We start from the raw sequence: 12,364 nt of genomic DNA on the forward strand, positions 1-12,364 counted from the left end.
TATACAAGATGCACTGGTAGGTGCTACAAGAGATAAAAAGATGAATAAATGCATGGGCCCTGACCACCAGAGGGAGTTTATAATCTAGTAGGTGAGATGAGATGTATAATTAAGTGACCATAAAATAAGATAGTCTGTGATAGCTGTCACTAGAGAGATACAATTAAAGTGCTGTGGGACATTCACAAGAGGCATATTTATATTTTTTTGGATGAAGATGAAGTAAAGTGAATATTGTAGTCCATTTGTTCTGTTCTTTGAAGATCTGTATAAAGAGAGATGGATATTATATGAGAATGGAAATGGGAGAGATGGAGAAGTGAGATTTGAGCAAAGGAAGCAGTTTAAGGAAAGACACATGTGAAAACAAGTCAGTATAGGAAAGGTAAGACACAAATGTATGATTCAGCCTGTCCTGCTGCATGGGCTTACACAGGCAAGTAACAAGAAGTTATTCTTGCTGCTGGACTGTGGCAAGGATAGCCCTTTGAAATTTTTTTTTTAAGGTGGAGAATGATATGATTTAATCTATATTTAGAAAGTGAATACTGAGAAGAGTAGATTCAAATAAAATATAAAATCTTGGAACAATGCAAAAAGATACTGAAAGGGATCTTTCATCCAGACTAGAAGGAAGGGTCTGAATGAAATGGAGACACTGGGAAATCTTAGGGGGTAAGAATTTACAGACTTTCCAGATGATTAGATGTACAGGATGAGGGAAACGGAGGTGGCAAAGTTGCTGGAAAGCTTTAGTTTGGTGACAGAAAGAATGGTGGTATCATTAACCAGAAGGGGGAATTTGATGATTATGTTGGTTTGCAGGGACTGTCTCAGATATTGGACTCAAGCTGTTCAGGAGGTGATTGGAAATATGGGCCTTAAGCTGAGTGAAAAGGACGGTCTAGGTGCAAAGATTTGGAATTTATCTCCAGAGAGTCATCAAAGTGGTAGAAGACAAAAATATTGCCATAGAAGCATGGAGATAAGGACGACAAGAGGGTCAAGCACAGAATACCATCACGGCAAGTCAGTGCTGAGGGGATAGGAGGAAGAACAGGAATCAGCAAGAGAACATGGAAAGAGGACCAGAAGGCTAGGATTAGAATCAGAATGTGCTGCTTCCCAATGGTAAATTTAGGTTAGGACTCTTGAAGCTGAGGAGGAGGTGGGGGTGGGGAAGGTTATTGGATTTTGTAAGAAGTTCATTGGAATGTTGCCACAGCATAGTTTCAGTAGAGTGACAGAGTGCAGCCCACTTTTAAAGGCTAAGCCGTGAGCATTAGGTGGAGAAGTGAAGATAGGCTACACTTTTGGGAGGCTTAGAAAGTGAAAAAATAAACCAAGGAATGGACTTCAACAATCTAATTGGATTGAGAGATTTGCCTTTAGAGACTGTTGTAGGATTTGTTCTTAGAGATGGCGGTAGGACTCGGTAGGGAGATGTGTGGAAGAGATGAAGGACGCACAAAGGAAGTACTGCTGGCTGGAGTGGACCTCAGGACAGGTCAGAGCGTAGGCATCAGAGCATAGGGATGAGGGGCTCTGAGCTTGGCAGGAGGATGGAAAAGATGGATGAAGGACAGCAGGAATTTACAAGTAGAGAGGAGAGGTTATGTGAGAACTCAAAAAAAATCTTTTCTTAGCAATACAGTAGGAAAGACTGCCTAGTGAAAGGGAGGGGAAGAAAATGAAAGGAACATGGAAACCAAGTTTAACAACCACTTAGCAAACATGACATGAAGTAAAAACAGGAGAAATAAAAAAGATGTTCAAGCTGGATAGGGTTCAGGTGAGACTAAATGGATTGGCTCTGTGCTCTTGGCATAGGTGAAAGACCCTCTGTTCTTAGAAGTAGAATGGATGATGGCAGGATGGGATGCAGAGTTAGAAAAGCAATTAGAGGGGTGTCTAGGTGGCTCAGTCAGTTAAGCATCTAATTCTTGGTTTTGGCTCACGTCATGATCTCAGGATCATGAGATCAAGCCCCATGTCAGGCTCTGTGCTCAGTGTGGAGTCTGCCTGTCCCTCTCGTTCTGCTCTTATACCAGCTTATGCATGCACTCTCTCTCTGTCTCTCTCAAATAAATAAATTTTAAAAAATGCAATTAGATGTGGTGAGAAGACAAGAGGAAGAAAAGAGCGCTGTTGAGAATATTGCTGATGCGGGTGAACACAGGACTAGACCAAAGAGGCAAGTAACTGCAGTCAGAGAAGTTTATGAATCAAAACAGCAGACGGATCATGAAGGAAGGCAGATAAGATACAGAAAATGCAAGGCTGTGGTCAGAGAGGGAATTTCAGAGCTTCAGACCCAGGAGATGGAATGAGCCCAAAAGAAGAGGTCCAGGTCTGGCTGTGATGGGAAAAGCTGAATCTTTACAGTGTTTTTTTTTTTAAAACAACATAATGGATAATACCTTTTACTCACACCCTAAAACCAGAAAAAGATCAAGACTTGCATGTATAAATACACTAATTTATGCATATCTATTTATACAAACATAATGCATACATTTAAATATTTGATACTTCTGCATTCATATATTATATGTGAGTATAATCTACTCCATTTGAAAATCTTTTATATTCTTCACAGTACCAGCCCATGGGCATAGTATGTGCTCAATAGATACTGGTTTAATTGAACTAACGTATTTAATCAGACCTTTTATTTTTGTCTACTGCATAGTACTGGAATCTGCTTCAACCCCCTATATCATAATGCTATTAAAATAATTAAAAATAAAGAGAGTTCAGGCTTGAAGTGTGGAAACCAAATCTTGAAAATAACGGTTTTAAATTGGGCTTAGTGTTGTGCTTTTACCCTTAATTCTGGCACTGAATTCTATTTGTTTCCTTTGCCAAAACACAGATTCTACACAGCAGTCCCAAGGCTATGGGGAATTCTACTCATCCACATTGCTTGCCACCTTCAGTTCTCATTAGGAGTCCTCACCCTTGTAATCACACCAGCAATTATGTTTTAAAGCACAGAACAGTGCCAGAAACTCACTGTGATGAGCTCTGAAATGGATGCAAATGGACATCCTGGCAGAGAAATAGGGATGATTTCTAACTTTTCCCATTTACTCCCAGTATTCCTGTCCTAACCCATCACTCTTTGGATAAAATTCTTTTTCCTTGCTTCAGTATCATAAATTAGAGTCTCCAAACTTCACTAATGTCTTCAAGGCATGGAACTAACATAGACTTCCATTAAAGTTGTTTTTTTTTTTTTTTTTGAGGGGAGAGTTCTTTGTATTGAGAATAGATAGGTCTATACATTTTAAGTGATGGAATCCATAGGGCTCCCATGCGGTTGAGTCAATGTGGCTGGAATGGGATGGAGGTGGGATGTATTTAGATATCCCATGATTTTATATGCTGTTGAAACCCCAAAATAGAATAGAATCCTAGATCCTAGATCTAGATTGGCATTAGAAGTTTTCAGACTGATGAATCTACATCCTAGTCATATCCCAAATATCTGGTAGGTGTAAGAAAGAATTGCCCACCGGTTAAGTAGCACCTGGTAGTACAGTAGCTCCTTAACAGTTAGTGTGTGCTGAGATCACTGGGCATCCCCTACAGAAGTGGGGACATACTGAACATAGAACAACTGATAAGCTAAACTGGAAGATTAACTGAATTGGGACACAGAACAGATAAGTACAGTACACTTTGTATTATCATAACATTGATTCAGTTTGATCTTTCTAGCTGCCTACTCAGTCACCTCTATGGGAAGAGAAGCTTCAGTCTTCCATTTTCTATAGGAAGAGTCCTAATTCTTAACCTGCCCTACAAGGTATTGAATTTAGAAACTCACAAACTACACACTCATGTGACTGCTTATTAAAAATAATTCGTGCCTGAGTGCAAGACCCAGTAGACTCCTCTACTGTCACTTTTCTGGGGGCCCAGCATTCTGTGTTTGGAAATAGCTAGGAGTCCTATTCCTGCATCACATGAGCCTTAAATAAAAGCAGGTGGAGGATGAGATGGTTTAAATGTCCTGGTACTCTGGGACCTGCATTTTTACTCTCTTCTTTGTTATGCTCAGCGCTCTCTGCTCTCTCTCCCTCTTCTCCTGTATCATTATTATCTTCTCCTGTATTATTATTCCCAGGAAAAGAAATAAGAATCCTAATGTAAACTGAGGTGTCTAAATGTATAAATCCCTAATATGGCTTTAATATGTCACCCTTCCTGGGATTATTTTCATCTAATGACAGAGGAGCAGCTCAGTGCTGGAGGAATAAATGTGTGTAGGAAGCCAGCAGTTGAAGCAGGGCAGGAAATGAAAAACAAAAGGTCCTCGCAGGACCTCTGAAGATCATGTACCATTTGTAAGGCCAGACCGATTCCAGTGTAACTGTCCACCTTTAGCTGCCTGTCATCCCTAATCAGTTCCTTAGACAGAAAGAAGAGTCTATGACACTCAGGTGAAGAAAGTGAATGTTCTACCAAAGTGTCTGGCAGTCTACTAAACACACATTTCTTATATGGCTTTGGGCTCAGAGAGCACAGAAGTTATGGCCACAATAGCTGGAAATGCCCAATGCATTCACCAATAGCACTGAAGCTGCATCATGTATGCACACATGTGAATCATTCCTAACACACCAGACAGATACACACAGGGTGTCAAGCAACGACAGGGCTTTCTTAGAGAGATGGGTATTAAAAGAATAAAGTGAGTTCTAGAATAGCATTTTTTCCAAAGGCTTTTGCCCAAACAATCTGGTTATTCTGTCCCTAAACCTTGAACTAACTAAAAACCAAACAAAAAGCAAAACAAAGAAATCCTAGTTCTTAAGTGAGATGTGCAGGTGACCAGCACGCTGCAGTTTGGTAACAGTTTCTTCACCTCCCGTGCGGAGAATTCCACTTTGGGCAACTCCCCATGGCCACAGAAGACTGGGCGGGTGATATTCACTTAATTGTATAGAAGACTCCTATTTTATCACATTACACATGCGTTTTGGCACTAGTGACACCACCAACACTTAATGGAATCGTTTGGGATTTTTTTCCCCCAATCACAACATGGCTGTGGCCAGTACAGGGGAATCCACACGAAGAATGTTTCCCATGTTCTGGCTGAGGATACACAGTGACATACTTTGAAATTAGAGATCCACTGTACATGCATCACTCTGAAGGGTGTGCACATTCTTGACTCAGGTAAATTCAAGGGGCACATTCTCTGAGGTTGGTGGAAATGCTGAGATTTAAGCATTGCCACTGAGAGGATACAGGATCACACCCCACCAACCCACTTCTCAGTGGAAGGGAATGATAGAGGACACCAAAGATAGAAAGCATGGATTCTGAAGAAGATTGGAACAACTGGTGCTCTCGAGGGTGTCTGTGGAATCTCACAGTTTTGGATAGATTGGGTCTCTGTCCAGACCCATCTGTGGAATAGAAGGGGCTCACTGCCGAATTCATCCTCGTGCATTTTACTGGCTTGTTATTTTGGAATGAAGCAACATCTACAACTTGACAATGCTTGGCCTTCCTTTCTTTAAGTTTTCTCGGGCAGGCCATGAATACCTTATTTGGTCCCAATTCAAACATCCAGCTGAAGAGAAATGACCAATGGGGCCAAAGAAAAGGCTCTGAAAAATGAAATTATCCAGCTGACAGCTTTTGACGATGGGAGGAAAGGACAAAATATGCTGTAACATCTCGCGTAAATGGATTTGGACATTTCATCCCGTGGTAGATAAAGAGAGGCTGCCACCCTTCACAAAACAAATAATCCAGTGAAAGAAATTCTGTTTGTCTGGTTAATCCAAGGTCAGGTTATGAATCCCTGGCTCGAGGCAAATAGCACCGTCCTGAGGGCAGAAATGAGGACAGGGCAAAAATAAAGTCACTATTGGCACCGTCCCTCACATACCCACCCTTCTACCTCTAAAACCAACTTCTGCACGTTTTTTAAGAGAATCGTCTGGCCACTGAGTTTTGAGCAGATCTAGTAATCTTTTCTAGAAAAGCATGCATATTTGTAAGACACGTATCCAGCGCTACCTCCCTGTAACCAGATATTACATGCTTCAAAGAGTAGACTTACTGGGACTTTTCTGGATGTGCTTGCAGTGCTGATATCTCAGGAGTGGAGGGTGGGGAGAGGAAGGAGGGGGCCAGTACTCAGGTACTAGCAAGAAAAGAGTCAGTTTGAGAGGGCTGCTAAACATCACAAGGAGGCTGCTGGGAGATTTCTCGGGACTGAGCTTCCTGAAACCTCTCAGCCCCATTCAGACTGAGGGTTAATTTGACCTCAATTCTGCTTTAAGCCCTTTTGGGGAATCTTTCCTACCCAAGGTGCTGACAGGGAAAACGTGGTGCCACCAGCTGGACTCTGCATGGAATGCTGGTGATCTGTGGGACCTGGGTTTTGCTTAGCGCCAAACTGGGACCCAGTGCCAAGCCAGGGTGGTTGGGCACGAGCACTTCTCACAGACCAAGAGGATTCCTGGTGAGGTGGGGAGGTGTGGACACAAATTTACTCTTCCCTGGCTTTTTTTTTTTTTTTTTTAAACCACAGTGGCCTCCATTCACATACACTTTTCCCCAGACACCCTGAAGCAGAAGCCATACAAAAACAACTCCCCCCGCCCCGCCCGATGGAAAATGAAAACCCATAACAAAACACTTCCCTCTCATTCCCATCCCCACCCCACTCCCTCCAGCCCAACACCCTGAATACTCACAAGAGAACACTTTATCTATACAAAATTAATTAGAAAACAAAATATTTACATATGAAATAAACACCATCTTGATTTCTGTCACCAGTGGAGACCAACAGAGCCCCCTTTGTTCTAGATTGCTGTTCGCTAGGTTAGTTGGTTTGGTTTTTTTTTTTTTTTTTTTTTTTGTCGTTTTTTGTTGTTGTTGTTGTTGTTGTTGTTTTATTTGAAAGGGGTGAGGTAAGAGGAAGAGTGAGGGGAGGAGCCCCTGACCTTGGACAGAGTCAGGGTGAAGCAATGTTTATATGGCCCTTCTCCTTCTTCCTCCTGGAGACGCCTCACGCCCTCTGTCCTCTCAAAGTCTTTCCTCGAATCTAAGGTAAAGCACTCCTGTGCTCCTCTCTCCAAATCTGTGAGAGGTTCAGCCCCTTGCCCCCAGGTTCGTTTAAGAAAGGAAACATAGCTTTACAAGGCCTTCAGTTGGCTTTAAAATGAAAGATACTGAGGTAAAAAAATCAAGGAGGAGGACAGGGGACCGCAGTCAAGGGCGGGGAATGAGGGGAGGGTGGTGAGTCAGGGCAGACAGGAAGGCAAAGAGCAGCCCTGGAGGGTGTGACTTGAAGAGACATGGCAGCTTCCTTCCAGAGGAGGATGAGCACCTTTCTGGTTTATGTGTCCTGTGTGCAACATGGAGATCCTGCAGTCAAGCTTCCAGGCAGACCCGGGGCTCTTTGGCTGCCACCCTGTGTCAGGGGAGGAAGGCAGAACAGTGGAGCAGACCCACAGAACACCCCCTCCCCAAGTTTCAGGACCGGCAGTGACAAATATCCATCGGCCTTCTCAAGATTCCAACTTAGTGAAGGGGGCATCGCATCTGCCAGTACCCTCATCCCTGGAGTTTGTGTGTGTGTGTGTGTGTGTGTGTGTGTGTATAAATAAACATACATATTTATATATATATATGTTTATTCTGGAATGGTACAGCTGGGAGGGAAAGAAGGTGTGGTAGGAAGGGGGAAGGGCTTCTACTGAGAATGTTCACATTGGGCTCAATGTCACATTCTCAGGGAGCCAGACCCAGTGGGGGTGGTGAGGGAGTCTCTCCTCTCCTACCCTCTCCTCTTCCAAATCTCCTCGCTTCCCTCCACATCTCTTGAGCTGTACTCATGGAGCAAGCTCACTCCCCTTAACCATCTGTTCCGCATTGGCGGTGATCAATTCTGGTGAGAACAAGCTCTTCCAGCTCCAGGTTAAGTAAGAAGGGATCAAAGCATTGAAAACATCCCCCTCTCTCACTTACCCTACCATTAACAACTCCCCTATTCCCCAAGCCTTGCTTAGCTCCTCCCCTGACCTTGGCCAGCTGAAGGGGCAAAAAGCTCAATAAAGCTTTAGAGGATCTTTTGCTCTTGACTGTGGGCAAAAGAATGATGGCTGCTTCTATTTCCCTTTAGCCTGCCTGGAAAGTTCTTGGTCAAAACCTGCTGAACCACGGAGGAGTTACTTTTGTACCTTGCTCTTGTAGGATTGTTCATCACCTTTTTGTCTAGACCACATAATCTTCTCTGCCAAGAACTTCCTTCCATTCTCCTCATTCGGGAAGGGTGAAGGAGACAGACAGCCAACATTCAGGTGACATATGACCATGTCTGTTTGTATATAAGCCAACACAAGTCCATTGTTTAGGGACGTTGAAAGAAACGCCATTATGAGTCAAGGTTGCCTACTCTACAGGCAGGCCCCCGACTGCATGCCTGTGTAGACTACACATCTGCACAAGTGTGCATGGACACACACGCACAGGCAGTCTGTCCTCTCTTGCCTCAAATGCACCATGGGACACATCTCTGAGGTGCTTTCCGTCATCCACTAATGACTCTTTGTTCCATTTCACCACTAATGAGCCTCATGGCATCAAAACAAACATTTTTTTCTTTTTGGCTTATATATAAACACACAGGGCCTCCTGCCCTCTGCACCACACAGAATCCCTAAACAGATACCACCTGAGTGACAAGAATTTAGCAAAAGCCTCTTTTCGTTCACAGGCAGTACACTAAATGGTCGTGTTTGGACGCTTCTGCTTTCTCACCTAAACCTAAAGTTCCGTTTCGGAAGAGCTATCATGGGCTCATGTGGCCTCCTTTTGCTTCTCCCTGCTTCACTGCAAGAGGGTGGCTAATAGCCCTTCCATGCTGGGAGGAAGCTCACACACGCAGCCACTTCCTTCCTCCACTCTGCCCCTGGGGGCTGAGCACCCACTGTATTCTTTCCCAGGGAAGGAAGGGCTGACAGGTGGGGAGGGAGGAAAGACCCAGAAAGGAAGGAGAGATGGTACTGGTCACCAGAGCTGCCCTCAGGAGGAATCAGAACTCCAGGATTCCATAAATAAACTAAAACAAGAAAGGAGCAAATGGGAACCAAGTTCACCCCCGTCACCCTCTGTGACATGCGCACCACACGCCCACGGCCCCACCCTCCCATACCCACCTTAAAACCTCTCTCTTCCCTCACTCAGACATCAGACTCAATACTAGAAAGTTTCTCATAAACATGCCCATTGCTGGAGCCATTGAAAGCCCTGGGGTTTTTGTTGTTAGGCACACAGGGGTTGGACTGGTTCCCTATACAGATGTCTTTCTGGAAACGGCCTGGCACGGCCCCGTGCAGGGCCGAGACCACCGGCTTGTTGGTGACAAGGGCGCGGAAGTCTGGCCTGGCTTTCGGCGCCCCCGCCACCGTGGGCTGCCTGAAGAAGTAGGATTTGCTGCCATGGAGCAAGCACTGGTCGTCCCCAAAAGTGGGGATGAAAGGGTTTTGCGTGACCCGGTCGGGGTAGAGCGACTTGCTGAGCATGTAGCCGCCGCCGCCGGGGTTGTTGTGGTGGCGGTGTCCGGCGGCGGCCACTGAGGACTCGTGGTTGGCAAAGGTGCTCTCGCCAGCTGGCGTCTCAAACATGTGGGCGTAGGGACTCCCGTCCAGGAACCGGCCCTTGTCTTTCAGGCTCACGCTGCGCGGGGCCAAGGCGGCTTCTTCCTTCTGCAGGTCCACGAAGGTGTCGTAGGAGTGCTGCCGGCGCAGCTTGTTCCGGGTCTTCTTCTGGGCCTTGGAGTTGGTCGGGCTCTGGGGGTACTTGGTGCTGGGCGCGTTTGACGGCACGGCCACAGGGGCAGCCGGCTGGTCCAGCTCCTGCAGGGAGTTGTCCTCGCTGATGTCGTACAGGTTCCCCGCCTTCTTGCAGGCCTCGCACCGGATGCACGCCTGCCGGCCCGAGTTCTGCCCGGCCACCGCCGTGGAGTAGTTGTGCAGCTTTGAGGGGCAGCTGCGGCAAAAGTTGCCCCCGGAGCGGTCCTCCCAATCCACGTTGCTCAGGTTCTTCTCCCAAGGGGCCGGGACCCCGCTGACCACGCCGTGCTTGTCGCCCGCCGCGTGTTTGAGGTGAGACCTGTTGGTACAGGGCCCTCCTCCGCTCACCGAGTCGCGCTTAAAGTCATCGCTCTGCTCCTTGTAGATGTCCGTCAGGTCCACGTGCTCCCAGTGCGGGGAGTTCTCCTTGGTGCGGAACTGGTCCAGGTAGAAGTCCCGGAGCCCCTCCTTGTCCCTGAAGTAACGCTTGTGGTCAGGGGAGCGGGGCGGCCGGCGGCGGTAGGCCAGCTCGATCTCGTCGAACTCGCGCCGGGACTTGGCCGAGGCCGGCCGCTTCTTCAGGCTGTCCTTGTATTGCTGCTTGCGCCTCTTGGCGGCGTTGCCCTCGATGTTTCCGTAGGTGACCGTGTGCGTGGAGATGTCAGACACGTCCGAGCGGATCAAGTCATCGTGGCCACTGTAGCGGTCGCTCTTGAAGGAGAATTTGCCGTACAGGTCACTGAGCTGGCTGTGTTTGGAGGAGGGGAGGCCGAGGTCCAGGGGCTTCTTGCTGATGGACCTCGGCTGGGTGGTGAAAGGCGGGTTGTCACAGTCGTAGAGCCCGTCGATGGAGCTGGCGCTGCCGATGCTGTGGGGCCGGTGGTGGTGGTGATAGTGATCCTGGTACACGTTGCTGTCCTTCAGCTGCAGGTTACCAAAAGTCCTCTCCACCTCACTGATGTAGTCGCTGAAGAGGTTCTCCTCGCACGGCGGGTTGTTGTAGGATTTGCAGTCGGAATGCGTGAAGCTGCGGCGGTGCTCGGAGATGTCATAGACGGACGACTCACGTCGGATGAAGTCCAGGGCACTCTGGGGGGAGCCGTTCACACCAGACAGGTTGGCCATGTTCTTGGCCGTGCGGAGCAGGCGCAGGATGTTGGAGTGTGTGTTGTTCATGGTCGCGGTGGGGGAATTCATCACGGACTGGCGCTCCTCGATAGCCACTCCATGGATGCAACTGTAGATACCCTGCAGCAGGAAGAGGATGAGATGGGTCAGGTCCCCAGCGAGGCTGGAAATGACCACAGAGAACGCCTGCCCCTCCACCACTACCACCTATCTAACTGGTCGAGAAAAGTCAAGGAAAACATGAAAAAGTCTTAGTATATTCATAGGACGATGTGGCTGGAAGCTTGCCGGATTGATCACCTTGAACTTAGCAAGTTTTCATATCACGAGCTAAGCTCAGTGGCTTGGCTCTCCTCGAGGGGACACGGCACTCCCAGTGACTTTGACTAAACAGACTAGAATTTTAAGACGTGACATTCTACACCTCCATTCCACCACTGACTTGCACTGATTTTCCTTCCTCTGCCTAGGTTTCCAGATCTTAAAAATGAGGTTGTGATATCAACTGATGGCAAAACTTATCGTCAGCTGCCAGGAGCCATGCTCCATGGATGTTGGGGCCTTCTGCCCTGGCTGGCCCCTGCTGCCTGGCAGTACAGCACAGGGGAGCTCGGAGCGCACCACAGCCATTCTTCCAGCTCTGACAAATTTTGAGTGGCTTTGAGGATTCTGGGCACCAAATAGCAGCTGAGCAGTTCTCTCTCTCTCTCTCTCTCTCTCTCTCTCTCTCAAGTTTTTATTTATTTATTCATGAGAGACACACAGAGAGAGGCAGAGACACAGGCAGAGGAAGAAGCAGGTTCCCTGCAGGGAACCCGATGCAGGACTCAATCCCAGGACCCCAGGATCATGACCTGAGTGAGCCAAAGGCAGACGCTCAACTGCTCTGAGCCACCCAGGTTCTCTTCTTGAGCCAAGTGTGAACCAAATTCACAGAGAGAGTAAGGGAGCCCTGGGGTCAAAGAATAATTTTTCTCCTGCTGTGCCCTGCACCGTGGGAGGGCGGAATTGGGACAGATAGCAAGTACTAAATAGAAATAAATAATTCCTCTGTTGAGCCTCTCATTTATTCTCTTTAGCTCCTGGTTTCCTTCTTAAACTTTCTCACTCACTTAATCTTATCATGCATAATTAATATCGTGACAAATTAGTATTGATTGAGAACTCCCTGGATACAACTCCTTGTACCAGGCCTTGAAGAACACCATCCAAGGAGAGGTAATGAGTCGGGGTCAAGTCCCAAGTCAAGCCAACCTGCTAATGTCTTGCTCCCTGCCTTGAAAAGTGGACACGTTTGGAACTTTTCTCCCTGGAGAGGGAATTAGGTGAAGGGGAGGTCATTTGAATGGGGTCTTTGAAACAAAGGGGATTGATTTGGGTAGGGAAGTTGCCCCAACAGATGGGAA

General features: G+C 47.0%; 1 protein-coding gene across 1 annotated transcript in view; it reads right to left on the reverse strand.

The window, feature by feature from the left end:
• Positions 1–1,964: 1,964 nt before the first annotated feature.
• Positions 1,965–12,364, reverse strand: part of GRIN2B (glutamate ionotropic receptor NMDA type subunit 2B) — a 420,281-nt gene continuing 409,881 nt past the window's right edge. Inside the window, exons 15-16 of the mRNA XM_041735346.1 lie at positions 9,195–11,078; positions 1,965–5,849 (exon numbers count right to left, since the gene is read on the reverse strand). Of these exons, the coding sequence (XP_041591280.1) occupies positions 9,219–11,078 (1,860 nt within the window). The 3' untranslated portion in view covers positions 1,965–5,849; positions 9,195–9,218. The remainder of the gene's footprint in view (positions 5,850–9,194; positions 11,079–12,364) is intronic.

This window comes from Vulpes lagopus, chromosome 21 (genome assembly GCF_018345385.1).
Source record: "Vulpes lagopus strain Blue_001 chromosome 21, ASM1834538v1, whole genome shotgun sequence".
Classification (NCBI taxonomy): domain Eukaryota; kingdom Metazoa; phylum Chordata; class Mammalia; order Carnivora; family Canidae; genus Vulpes; species Vulpes lagopus.